Consider the following 14,559-nt stretch of genomic DNA (forward strand, 5'->3'; position numbering starts at 1 on the left):
TATGAAGGAAACGTGATGCATATTCTTATTTCTTGTCAGAAACATGTATAAAAGAAAAAATGCGTTAGGTATGTGAAAACCTTGATATGAATATTTACTAATTAGGCGTCTGTAATATACTTCGGTATATTAAATTCGCTCTAGCAGTGCATTTGTTTCATATGAAAATGGGTGAAAAGAAAATGAGAAGTGAAAATAGGATGAAAAGTTATCTTGCCGGGAAAAAAAAATAAAAATTGATTATTAGAATTTATAAAAACATATTTTAAATTATTTTTTTATTATATATTTTAAATTATCTTTTAAGATTAGTTTTCATATTTTTTAATTTCTCAAAATTTATTTCTTGTATGATTAAAATAATAAATTTATATTAACATGAATATAAATGTTAATATTTTATGTTTTACAACACATCTAACGTATAATACATTAATACTAATTCAATTCAATTATTTTTTTTATATCACGAGCGTCGTCAAGTGTATAAAGTAATTGTATATTCAAAATTTAAACTGAAAAAAATGGAACCTTATTACCCTTGAAGGCCCTAAATATCCATAACAGATATTTTAGATGTTGTGATGTTCCTTTCCATTAGTCATAAAAAGATATTTTACATAAGAAAAGAAATAGTCCATCTCTGAGTAACAGAGGCTCAAAATCTTTGTTCTTTGATAAGTTTAAGGTAGTAATAACAGGAATCATCATCATAATACTCTCTTCCATCTCCAATGTTGCACTCTGTTCCATCAACCCTCTCTGTCCCTCTCTCACTCACCCGTCATCATCATTCACCATCTCTTCCTCTTGTTCATTTTCTTCATAGACCCTCCAACACTACTGTTTCGGCCATTCCTCCTTTGGCTTCAACATGGCTTCCTAGCATAACACAAGAATTTGGACCCATTGAACTCCCCTTTTCTACTACTGACGACCCTTCTACCATTCAAGTTGCTTCCAGCGTTCTTCTGTCCGTAGCCATCACACTCTACTTCTTTCGCTCTATCCAGCGCAGAGCAAAACTTGCCAGAGAATTGGTAAACTCTGTTTTTCTTCGTGTAATTTAAGGTTACTTATTTATGTTAGTGTCATCGTTAATGTCTGCACACATACATAACTATGGAAAATGTGAGCGAGAGTGGGAGAAAGAGAGAGACAAATGAGTTTCAGAGCATGAACTTATATTAAGATAATTAAGTCATGGAGATTTCATTTGGTTCTGTGTATTTAATTTGTGGTGTGATATAACTGAGATGTGCTATTTTGATTAAATATATTATTGTTGAATGAAATGGGTTGGTGGTCATAGAAATACAGGTCTTCAGGAGTGAAGAAGTCATTGGAAAACTTGAAAGGTATGAGGTCAACTTCCATTAAAGCTAAGAGTCCACCTTCACCTGATCAAGCACTGTTGGGGGCAATTATAGCAGGTGTTATTTCTATTATCCTCTTCAGGTTCACCACAACTATAGAAGCAGCTCTTGGTCGCCAAACACTTTCTGATAATTTCTCGGTTAGTATAATATCTATCAAATTTTAGAATTCATGAAGATCTAGTAAATAATTTTTTTTTTGTTCAAACACGTTTTCTATTTTTGGTGTTTATATTAATGATCATAACCATTAGATTTGGGTCCTCTAATTTTTCAAAGAAACGTGATAATTTCATGTTACGGGAGAGAAAAATAATCCAAAAACCATTATTTGTATGTGAACCACTAATTAAATATTTTTGTCTTACTATCTTATAAAATATCATTATCATGTCTTTACTAACTTAAGGGATAGAGCTCGATATGTGGGGCTTTGACCGTGGATTGGCCTACAAAACTCACAATTTTGTAGGCCCAGAATTAAAAATATGTGGCCCATTTAAATGTGGGTCTATATAGGTTGGCCTGCATATCCTGCATGGTGGTCATACTTCAAATGGTATTCATAAAATACATTTATTTATGCTCCTATATATAAGAGGATGTTTTGAATCAATGCAATCAACCTGTTTGTATGTTTTCAAAAACAGAGTTCCAACAAAATAAAAAATTTCTTCCTTCCACAAAATGTATTTTTTCATAATGGTAGAATTGATAGAGAAGCACGTTATTGAATTAACACATTAATGTCATATGCCTGCCCAAAATATTAGACTGAAGAGTTAAAATGACTTGGTTTTCAGGTCCGCCAGATAACAATCACCATAAGGTAGATTCCATATAACTTATCTTGTGGAAGCTTAATGTATTTCATTTTATTAGTCATCTAACAACCAAATGATATTTTCTCACAGGACAATAATAAATGGCTTGTGCTACCTTGCTACATTTATCTATGGTTTCAACTCTATTGGATTAATGCTGTATTCTGGCCAACTTGCCATGGAAACCTTTGTGGGAGGGTCAAGTGGAAAGGAAACTGAAAGCAAAATCATTGAGCAACCAGGCTTATCAAATGCATCAGTTGAGAATCTTACAAATAATAACAAATTGAGCAGCACAAAGGAAGATCAAAGTTCAAATAATTCACTATAATAGAAGTCCTGTACTGAAGTTAAAAGTGGAGGTGTTAGTCTTGCACTTTCTAGAGTAATGTTGGTGACAAGTAATCTTTCATGAAGTCACTAGTCTTGATGGAATCTTCTATAGGTTGCTTTTGTTGATTGGAGAAAATTGAAAAATAGATATGCTTAAACTCGGTCCTTGGAAATAGATGTATATGATTCAGGAATTATACTTATTATTGCATTCACACTATACCTGTCTGCACATAACACACTTGTGTATAACTATTTTCTATTCAAGGACAAATACAAAGTAAGGTGCTTATATTTATAATCTGTCCTCTTGCATTTTAAGTAAATTGATTAAGCGGATACTAGCAGGGTTGAGTTGATATAAAGGGTTGAATTGGCAAATAATGATTATTAAAAAAATTCCTCGTCCAATTTATCTAATTATTCTAAATATTACAGGTTTAGTTTTTCGCAAGAAAAAAATGCCCAGCTATATGCTTGAAAATCGTATAACCTCATTCTTCTTTTTAATTTCATAGTTCAGATAAAAAGGAGGGAGAAACCCATGTACATGCATTCTGTGCTGAACATACACTACCCGGCTAGTTAGTAGTTCTAAAAAAGAAAAAACAATGTACTCAAGTCTAATTAACAGGTTTGAAAAAATGAACCCCACACAAAAGGTAGAGGACAAAAATATAGCAAGTCATTTTCCTTCAGCCATGTTTTGATTAGACACTTCAGGAAGATTGCTTGTGGCAATGATACTAGTAAATGGGGCACTTCCAGGGGTAATGATGGAATTTCCTGCTTGAACATCACTAGTAGTTTCAGCTTTCTTTGCATTCACATTCATAGTTTGTGGGGCATGAGGAACATTTGTTTGCAAAACTTGTGTTTCCATGTGAATGCTTGCTGCAATCAGCTGTTTTGGCACTGTTTCAGTAGTGACCCTTACAGCATGAACATTTGCTGGATTCATGCCACTCTTCTGCTGATCCACAGGGACTACCTCATTCACAGCATGAAGTTGCTGTAACCGGTAATCAGTTTCGGGCCGCCGGCAAACCTTCCGAAGTGGCACAATTTCCTGGCAAGAACACAATGATAGGTGATTCAACAAAAAGTATCACGCGTGACCTTTAGTAATATGGTCATATGTTTGCAATAAAATTTAGAACAAATTGCTAAAATTTTGTGAAATGCATGATTCTGCCGATTTTCAAATGGCATCATTGTGAAGCAATAGGACTGAACAAGGAGTCATACATCATTTTAGTTCACTGTTTTGCAGCCATTCAGCATTCATTGTTCGCCATTGGATCAGAAAATAAAATCCAACAGAAAATGGGGATTAGAATGGGAACTATTTCAGAAAAGGGTGTTAAGGGACGAGCCATCTCAGCCAGATTTGTGACATCTATGAAACTGGAGTGGAAATGAGTTGTATAAGGTGCTTAAAAAGTATGAAATGGTACCCCTCATAGAACCAAACCTAATTGACCATCATAATTGTTGACAAACTAATTGCTACCTAAGCTCTATATGATTTACCTTTATTTAAGGAATACAACTTTAAAAATAAGTTTAAATAAGATTTTGGTCCCAAAGTTTCCTTTCATTTATGGACTAATAACTTGATAAGTGAAAACTATGGAACCAACCCTTCATGAAAATATATACAGACTAAAATCAACATGAATGCAAAATATAAGAACTAATACTAAATATTAAGGACCAAAACCAATATAGTTATAAATATAAGGACTGACATCCAAAATAAAAACCACTGGAACCAAAACTCAAATGAGTAAAAAGTGAAAACTATATGGACTGAAATCTTATGTAAACCATAAAAAAAGCGGCAAAATTAAACCATAAAAGATACCAAAAAAACACAAATAAGACAGAACTTAAATGAAATTTAATACCTCTGATTGATCATGATCATAACGAACCAAAAATCTACAGCGACAGCCTCTTACATCATGCCTCCGTCTTTGAGCATCGAGCACATGGGCATCAAAGTAAAGGGCTTGCTCTTTACCTTCCTGTATAGACAAAAATCAAAACTAACTAAAAAATAAGGAAAGAAAGTATTCATTTCAGAAAGAAAAACATTATTAGTGAAAACAAATGTACAGGATCAAAGTAAACGTTTTTATGAGACCTGTTAAGAGTTATTCCAACCTGAAAACAAAGTATGAGATCTCCAGGTAGGACTGCAACACATTCTGATGATTCACATGGCAAAGAGCGTGGTCTGACATTCCTTCGAACATTAACCCACTCATCTTCCTCAGCTCCAAAACCAGCAAATCGTATCAGCACTTCCTAAAACAAGCAGAAAGATATTACCATTATATGAGATATAAAAGCAAAACCCTCAACAAAATAAGATGAAGTGCTGGTTATATTTCCCACCAAAGAATTGAGGACAAAACTCAAGATAGTTACAGAACCATTAATGAGTGACCTGGAAACTAAGAACCAAGGACACTATATGTAGAGGAATATTTTCTATCATTAGCAGAACTTGCCCAGCTTGCATCTACATAACCAACAATGTCTGCATGTCTTTAGTGTTCATAATCAATCCCTTGAACAACTAAATAGATCATGTCCAAGGGGAATGTTTGAGGCCATAGAGTTTTATGAAAGCACCAAACAAGACTCCCCAAGTCCCCTTGAATAACAAACCCAAGTTGTTGCTTCAAAAAAAATTTCTATCACAGTGACTTAAGGCTGTTTTATGTCCAATTGATAGAGGTTAATGAATCATAGCAGCCCTTGATAAGAAATGTCGAACAAATGCGCAGTGGGAGAAAATGTCCCCACAATCAAAGCTCACAATCATGTATTTTCAACAGGTCCACCAATCTATCAGGGCTCATTTTGACATTAGAAGCCCATCAACAACCAACTCTAGATCTCCTAGGTTTTTAATGTTGCTTCCAAAGAAAGAAATCAAAGCATGAAATTAACCACACCCTCCACCATATTGGAACTAGCATTTGTCAAGATTTGATTCAGAACAAGTTTAAAATCTTAATGGAAACCATGGTTAATGAATATCAGATAAGTTATCGCTTATCAAACTCTTTCAGAATACAAGAGCAGCTCTGTAGCATAATATCTTGAATGGTGGACTGGGCTTTCTTTCTATAAGATGGTCAATCGAAGTCTGTCATGGAGAGTTATGGTGTTATAATGACATCGTATAGATATCATATATCAATAACATGAACAGTCAAATCTTATTCCCTATCACATACATGTCTTGGAGGAGTGCAAGTGGACCCCCAGCTTTGGATCAATAGACCGCCATAATAAAAACACAAACTGATAATCAACCTTCTTCAATTCATCTCGTTTGTTGGCTCAAATTGACTCAGTTTTCTTGTTCAGATAACACGAGTCCTCGGCTAGAAACCATATCTCAACAGCCGCATTCCAGTCCAAATTCATTTTAGTTTTTCAGATGTTACAGCCGGTGTTTGGAGTTCCCAAAAAAAACAGAGGAAACAAAACCATTTTTGGAGATTTGGCACATTATGTTTGAGTGGGTCTGCAAAGGGGTATAATGGCCAATAGGAAGGAAGAGGGTGACCAAACAGCAGGAGAACAAATGCCTTGAAAATGCACATGTAGGATAGCATGTGGGCAGCACTTGCTGAATGCTGAATCACATAGTAGCAGTAAGTGCAGGTGCATCCAGTGATGGATGGAGGGTCTTTCAGGTTTAAGTCAGTCTGCCCATTTTGAATTGACCCATTGCCAGAGTTTGGTGATAATCGGAGACTTCTCCAGAATTGTTCAAGGCAGGAGGGACTTTACTAGGATCGTTCACAGCAGCACCAAGAGTGATTCACAACCAGAAAGAAGGACACTGTGTACCAACAACATCTCTCCAGAATTCTTGAAATTGCTTGAGAGAATACCTCTCAGCCCTTATGATTTTATATTGCAGGATTACAATTCAAATCTGATTAAAACCAAGTCCCTAACAAAAGATAGCTCCTAAATTGTAGGGTTAAGAGATAAAGGGTGTTGCCTATAATAATTAAGACTAATAGTTACAACAATTAACATTAGGACAAGCACAAGCCCATATACAATAAGACTAACAACTCCCAATATATTCTAACAGTTTGTTAGGGTTCAATCACTAAAAACATTTTACTACATAACTTCAGTTGTCAGTCTTAGCATTCATATGAACATGCTATGGGAATAGATAACAGTAAAATAATAGGATTACCAAGGAAATATTCTAGGGAGAGAGGACAATTGAAAACCATACAAAAAAGCCTCATTAATTTCTTCACGAAACTTAATGGAAATAATCTCAGCTTTAAATTACCGGATCACTGGTCTCCAAATATCTGTGTGATATAAAGCTAGCTACATCATACCTAACAATAAGATGAACACAAGTCAGGTCCACAAATGTAAAATCATTAAGATGAAATAAAATAAACAAAAAAATGAAGGAATATTGACCATGCTCCATCCCTTCCAGATTTAGCTTCAAATTCCATAACTGAATTTTCTGGTGTTGCTTTTACTGTTGTTGGAACTGAGTAAAACAAAATGAAGGTAACATAAGTAAACAAAATAAATAATAAAATCATAAAAATATTGACGTCTTAGTCTATATGAATACACAATCTCTAGTTGGACTTTTTCCTGATTGGGATTGACTTATTGATTATTAAATATTTAAAGCAGCATTATACCCCAAAAAACAGGATTTAAAGCAATGGGAAATGAATGTCACCCCAAATCATTACCAATAAATTCAGTTATGCAGCGATATATCAACATCTTTGGGAGAAGTATGTACTATATCATGTCATAATAGTCAATAGTGCCTATAGCAGCCGCTATTGCGGCAGAGCGGCGCATTCCCGCGATGGTGACTCTGTAGCATTGCGTTTCACTATAGCGATGGTAGCGCCGCGAATCGCGGCCGAAAATTACAAAAATAGCGGCTGGAGCAGCCGCTATGCCATCCCCTGAAATTTCTAGTTCTGCCCTTTGTTACCGTTGGGCTCTTAAAGGAAGGCAATCTTGGAATCCCCCCCCCCCTTTATTTCTAAATCTTCTTCTTCCTTGTGCAAAACCCTAGCCCCTCTCAAGTCACCTCTCAACTCTCTCCGCAGCTCTCCACTCAACTCTCCTCTGTTCTTTGTTTTTTCACATCTGGAGTGTAGCTTTCATCTCCGACGAGACTTCTACCAAAGAAGAGACATTTTCCGGTCATCTTTTTCATCTCCGGTGAAGCCTCTAAAGTGACCCAAATTATTTTGAGTCATTTTCTTCATCTCTTGTCATCTTCTTCAAGGTCAGCACAACTTTCAACATCTTTCAAATACTTTCCGATCATCTTCTCTAACTCTGGCGAACTTTCCGTTGACTGAACAATTATTTTTTCCTTTATTTTTCTTTGTTTTTTTTTTACTTCTCCATTTTGATTCCCCTACTTTGTTCTGTTTCAAATTTCAAAGCTTCAAGTAGAAGCAAAGGCTGCTCCTGCACCTTTTGCTTTTTGTTATTTATTTCCTTTCCTAATTTGAGTTTTCCTCTTTTGTTTTGTTCCAAATTTGTATATTAATTTTATATTTTTTAACATGTATGTGTGTGTATTAAAACTTCAGAATAGCAGTCATCCCGCTACCGCTATCCCCGCTATAGTGTTTTTGAGGTTGGCCGCTCCGCGCCGCTATCTAGGATTGACTACTATGTATCATGTACACTAAAACATTATAACTATGGTAGTTAAAATCAAGAGTTGAATTGTAAAATAGTGGGATTTTATGATTTTGGACAGCCCCAACAATTCAAATTGGTCCTGAAATAACATGGTGGTTAAATTGTAGTAAAATCAGGTTCAAATCATAAATTCCCTAAAATCATGTGATTTCACCTAGCTAGTATCCAATTTGAAATATAGATTCAATGTCCAGATTGGATACGAGTCCTTAACCCAAAATGAACCAATCTACCTCTTTTTTGTTTAAACCCTAGTTTGAGATGCTAATTCTCTATTTGATTCTGTTTGAACCCTCAGAGGTGCCATTGTCAACCCTGATTCCATATGAATTATGATTTATGAGTGCAAGTTTGTTTGAGTGTTTTTAGCGATTCAAAGGATTTTTTTTCTAATACATACATACATACATACAGCAGCTACTAAGACCATGCTATATATGTAAATGTAATGATAGTTCCCACTACCAGCAGAGTTCACCAAAACGCTACACAAGTGACCAGAAAAGCTGTATTTACACAACAAAACTAGCAAGATCAAGTTTAGACCCAACGTGTATCATTTGATTAAAAAGTACATTTTAGCTTCACATAATTGACACTTCAGGAAACAATACAACGTTTTACATTCAAAATACTAAAATTCTTTGTTGATTTATCAGCAAGATGGACATGAAGCCAATGGGTTTCAAACCTCTAATGATTTGACCCCAATTTTCACTCTTTTTGTTATAAAGGTAGAAGTCAATGATAACATAAAAATGGAACATATAATTGTGGTAGATACTAGATGAAGCAGGTAATGGTAACAGGAATCCCTCCATAAAGTATAATTCATTACTTTTTGTACACAACACAGCAAGTTCAAACTAGAAACATAATGCAATGAAGGACATATACATCTAGCCCTTCATTGCATTATGATAGTGTAATCAACTCAAATTAGTCGTCTGATAAAATAACACTGATATGGTATATGAGCCAAGTAAAAGTTTGATCAAATTTTCAAAAGAAATTAACACAAAATAAAGTATGCAGGATTAACAAATAAGTGTGGCTCTGGGTTCAAGCAAAATAAAGAAAATTAAGGACCTAAAAGAGGCAACATACTACCTGAACCTGAAGCAGCAGGAATTGGAGCAGCTGTTGGTTGTTGAGGGCCTTGAGGCATACTCCTTACTGGGTTTGCATCATCACGAGGCATAGGTGTGATATTTAACTTTCCAGGAGTCTTACTTGATTTTGCCCTTATAGCATACCGCTTATTTTGAAACCAATTCCAAACCTATAAGCAAGTGGAAAATTAAGATAATGTAGGGTGAAAGATTCCATTTAACACTAAAAGATAGCAGTCATACTTGCTTCATCTGCACTGTAATCTTGCCTTTGCGATCCGGTGATGCACTAAAAAAATGAGAAGAAAGCATAACTTCAATACCACTTTTGCAGGAGCATACTAAATACTACTCATAGTCTGATACTCATTAAAACCCTCAAGAATAGTATGAGCACCACAGCATACCTGAACTTGTCAGCAAGAGCTGCAAGAACATCACGTGCTGGCATCGCATTGTTGTGTTCTTGAAGAATACCTTCCATTTCTCCTACCTATACATAGAAAAAATAGTTTTTAGCAGCACTCTTTATGGAAAATATCATAGTTGTTAGAATCTTACAAGTCCTATGATTGATGATTCACAATATAACTGGACTATAGCCAGCAATTTGTAATTTTGTACCATGTGATGGAGTAAAGATGACTTTGAATCGTGCAATACATGGATGAATGATTATTATGGGTACTAACCACACAATTAAACGATTTCTTATCTTTCTTACTTCTTTTTCACTAATGCTAAAAAAATTGTGAAGTCAGATAACCTTAAATTGTTAAATGAAAAAAAGGAACTAAAGGACCTCAAATCCTCTGAAACATAGGTTTCACACTGTCACCTCACTTATTCTACCTCTATGCACTACATTTTGGCTGCTGCTTCAATGCCCTGTTTTCACTCTTCTGAGATAAAGGGTTCAGATTCATGGTAATGACTTATTTTGTTTTGTGAGACTCTTAGTTAAGTTCTTTTGACAATTTCTAGTTTAAAATGATAACATTGAGCACTATACATCATAGATTTGAGGGGGAAAAAGGTTCACCAAACAAGAAATAGAATATGGCATTTGACTAAATACGTTTTGGTAGCATAAATTTAATAAAATCTATATTGCAAAAAACACAAGAAAGTTGGGTGTTGAACAAAGGCATCTTAATCAGCTTCAGTGTGTAAAACAAAAGCATGAGAGAAAATAAGAAGAACAAAAATCGAAACAGAATTTAGCACGGTTCAACCAATAGAGTTATCGGTATACAACAATAAGCAAAAGAGGAAACAAAATTCACTATGATCAATGAAAATTATGAGGAGCAGCCACTCAATGCTTCTAGCATAATCCCAAAAATACGAAAATCCCAAGACTGGGAACACAACCTATTTAAAGGTAGTGAAGTTTGCACATCACATCAATTTCACACCACTTCCCAATACTTGCACATAACTACTCACAAAAACATGTGTATATAGCAGAGAAGGGGTCTAAATAGGTGATTCAACTATCACTTCCCCTAATTCAACGTCCAATATCATAGCCCTAACTTAATGCATCTGTTTTCAGCTTCCAGTACTGGTTTAGTAGACCAACATAAATCAAATATCCATTATCCAGAAACCAAATATCACACACATGCATAGCAAAATTGAATGACGCAAAATCCGGTGGAAAAATTCAAATTAGCAAAATGAAACAGTTATAAAGGAGACCCAGTTGGTCAATTCATCACAAGATTCAAACTTTAGCATAAAAACAAACCCCCATTATATAAAAAGAAAATGAAAAAACATGAAAGAATCACGTGAAGTTCAAATTTAGGGAAATAGAGAGTTGCATGGAGTAGATAATACCTCAGCCTGAGTGAAGCGAAAAGCGGGGCCCCCATTACTGGGTGGGCGACCCATGATTGAAGGAAACCGAAAACGAAGCAGAAGAACAAGAGAGAGAGAGAGAGAGAGAGAGTTGGGGAGAAAAAAGGGGTGTTTGGACTCGAAAGGAGTTTAAAGTTGAAACCTTTGGCTGTGTTGCAGAGAGAAGAGAAGAGGAGAGGAGAGGAGAGGAGAGGAGAGGAGAAATTAGAACAGACGCAGGTGACAGGTACGATGTTGATGATCAATAAACAGGTCCCCACAAGATTTTATTGTAAATTATTATTTAAAATATATTTAATGGCCCTAAAGTTAATTTTAAGCCACAAATGCTATGCCTTATTATTGATATTGATATTGATATAAACTTGTATTTTAAAAAAAAAAGTTGTATACTAACTTATACATTTTTTGTGGTAAATTTTTATTAAATTAATACTTTTAATTTTAATAATATTTTATTTTTTGTAAATGTTAAGATTAACTTTAAAAAATAATTTTAATATTCTTTGTTATTATTATTATTATTTACTTCTTCTTGTGTAGCTCGAAGATATAAATTCAATTAGGGCGACTTACGAAAAATGTGCCACACAAATGCTAACATACGGCACAAGAAATGAATATAATGTAATAAAAAATTAAATATAATTTGGTCTTGATAAATATGATTAATTTTAATTTTAGTTTCTCAAAATTTTTATTTTAGTTATCATAAATTTTAAACATTTTTAAAATAATCATTGTTACTGATTTGTAATGACATGGCATATATTTAAGAATTATTGATACTGTATTATGTCAACAACTGTCGTAAGATAGTAAGTAATGTAATGTGTCTAGTGGTAAATATATGATAATAAGAATTAATTTTAAAAGTTTTAAGAATTATAAAGATTAGAACTAAAAAAAAAAAGGATTAAAAGTTGAATTTAATTATATTTATAAATATTAAAAATACCATATTATAAATTGGATAACATGTTGCAAATTATGTGATGTGAGCATAGAAATTGTAATAATCATAAATAACATTAAAAAAAAAAAAACACCAGCAATCAACCACTAATGCATTTAAAAGTGAAGATCAAATAACAAAGTGTTGAAAACACATTGTGGATTCATATAAAAAGGTTAAGGGGCAAACTAAATAGGATGATCAAAGTTATTTCTCATGTGTTATCAATTTTATTATTTTTATTTTTATTTCTATTCATATTCCTTAGTTCTTATATATTATTGTAATATCTTTTGGAAATTTCTTTAAGCATGCACTCTGTTGTTTATGGACTCAAATTCTCTCTTCTGGTGCAACCCTCTGCAACAAAAGTTTCCATCCAAAGATTGTAAACTATTATAATATTTTATAGTTTAGTCAATCACATATTTAACCAATAGACAAATTTGTGGGTGGAAAGAACACTCTGGAGAATATCTATTTTGATTATTTATTCACTTTCTTGAATGATTTAACAAGTCAAAATTAATCTCAAACACTTGAGGCATGTTTAATTACTGTTTTAAAAATAATTTTTTATTAGAAAAAAATTAATATAAATTTGTACTATAATTTATTTTTAAAAACAGAACAGTAATCAAATATACTCTCAATCTTTGGATTAATCATCATATCAAATTTGAGTGTTAATTTTGAGCTGTAAAAAATAACATTGATTTGTGCAGTCTTGCAAATAAAAAGCATGTATGTGTATTTTTAAAACAAAATTATATCAAAATTGAACAAAAAATCCTTCAATAAAATTTTGAATGCAATATAATTTTTTTACCAAAATAAACAAATAAGCTTCAATACTTAAAATTTATTGAAATTAATGAAAATAATTAGACTAGCCCACTTACCTACAAGTGAGTCAAAGATAAATCAATGTAATCTTCTTATCCTTTATATTTTTTTTGTTTCTTTTCAATTTGTTGATATATTTTCTACCTCAAAACAAATTGAGATTTTACTTTTACTCTCAATAACAATATTCTCTTTTTTAAAAAAACTCTCCAAGCATTAATTTGCTTAGATTTTGAACAATGGTTTGATTATAAACAAATATATTTATAATTTAAGTAATGTGATTATATAAATAAAATCATTATAAATATAAATATAAATTTATATATTATTTTTCAAATTATAAATAATTAATTTTACGTGCCTAAATCATTTCACATTTATTTTATTATTTAAAAAATATATTAAGTAGATGATTACAATAATTATATTAATTATATAATAGTGGTGTTAATGATGTTATTTCTCATCATTGTAAATAATAATAAAAGTAGGTAACGAGTCAACAAAAATAATAATATTTTTTCTAATAAATATGATAAAGTTGTTGTTTTCTTTTTTTTTTAATCTAATGATAGTATGCGGTATAAGAATTTTTTCTGAAACCTTTTTATATAAATATAATCAACGATTTTGAATCTTGTAACAATAAATTTAAAAAATTTATGCAAAAATATATCTGTTTAGATGAATCTTAGGATGAAATATTACATCTTAGATTTGATTTCACGAACTATTATATAAATTTATTAAATTAAAAGTTATTGTTATTAATGTAAACGACTAAATTATTTAATAATTTTTTATATAATAAAAGATTTACTGATTTAATCATTAACTGTGTTATATTATTTTTATAATTATATATATAATTATCACAATTTAAATATTTTTAAATATGTTATTTTAAATTTAATATCTATTTATATTTTAAATATATAACACTCATTAAAATAAAATAATGCCATAAAATTTTTAAAAATTAATTTAATTGATAAAAAATTTTAAGTTAATATTTAAATTAATTAACTTCAGATTTATAACAAATATTAAATAATATAAATATTTAGACGAATAAATTAAAGATACTAATTTATTTCCATAATTATTATTTGATAAATAAATTTGATATAATACAAATCATTAACTTTTAAGAACATATATTTTAAATTTTTACAAAAAATATATCTATTAAACTAAATTTTAGCATTAAGTTTTAGATATTGTAATTTTTTTTAAACTATCAGATAAATTGATTAAGTTATATAAATTAATTTAAAATATCTTTTTTTTAAATTTTATAGATGGTTTATTTTTACCGTTAACATATTTACATTGCTATATATAATTTCATTAATATATTATCAATAGTAACAATTAATCCTTTAAATTATCTTTAAAAAATGTAACCGTTCAACTAATTAAATATTAGATTTGATTAAATATATAATAGTTGATTAGGTGAGCTAAATAAATTAGAGTAATATTATTTT

General features: G+C 31.7%; 2 protein-coding genes across 2 annotated transcripts; one reads left to right on the forward strand and one right to left on the reverse strand.

Moving 5' to 3' along the window:
- The first annotated feature begins 583 nt into the window (after positions 1–583).
- LOC113864550 lies at positions 584–3,032 on the forward strand. The gene is made up of 4 exons (XM_027498397.1): positions 584–1,040; positions 1,313–1,516; positions 2,180–2,205; positions 2,291–3,032. The coding sequence occupies exons 1-4, from the start codon at positions 735–737 to the stop codon at positions 2,529–2,531; spliced, it is 777 nt and encodes a 258-aa protein (XP_027354198.1). The 5' UTR covers positions 584–734; the 3' UTR covers positions 2,532–3,032.
- On the reverse strand, positions 3,009–11,523 carry LOC113864549 (protein SAWADEE HOMEODOMAIN HOMOLOG 2-like). Its single transcript, XM_027498396.1, has 9 exons — positions 11,245–11,523; positions 9,807–9,892; positions 9,643–9,688; positions 9,398–9,569; positions 7,016–7,091; positions 6,876–6,927; positions 4,703–4,846; positions 4,444–4,563; positions 3,009–3,602 (listed from the first exon to the last, which is right to left on the reverse strand). The coding sequence occupies exons 1-9, from the start codon at positions 11,296–11,298 to the stop codon at positions 3,219–3,221; spliced, it is 1,134 nt and encodes a 377-aa protein (XP_027354197.1). The 5' UTR covers positions 11,299–11,523; the 3' UTR covers positions 3,009–3,218.
- Positions 11,524–14,559: the final 3,036 nt, after the last annotated feature.

Source organism: Abrus precatorius, unplaced genomic scaffold (genome assembly GCF_003935025.1).
Source record: "Abrus precatorius isolate BTA unplaced genomic scaffold, Abrus_2018 Scaffold4, whole genome shotgun sequence".
In the NCBI taxonomy this organism is placed as follows: Eukaryota; Viridiplantae; Streptophyta; class Magnoliopsida; order Fabales; family Fabaceae; genus Abrus; species Abrus precatorius.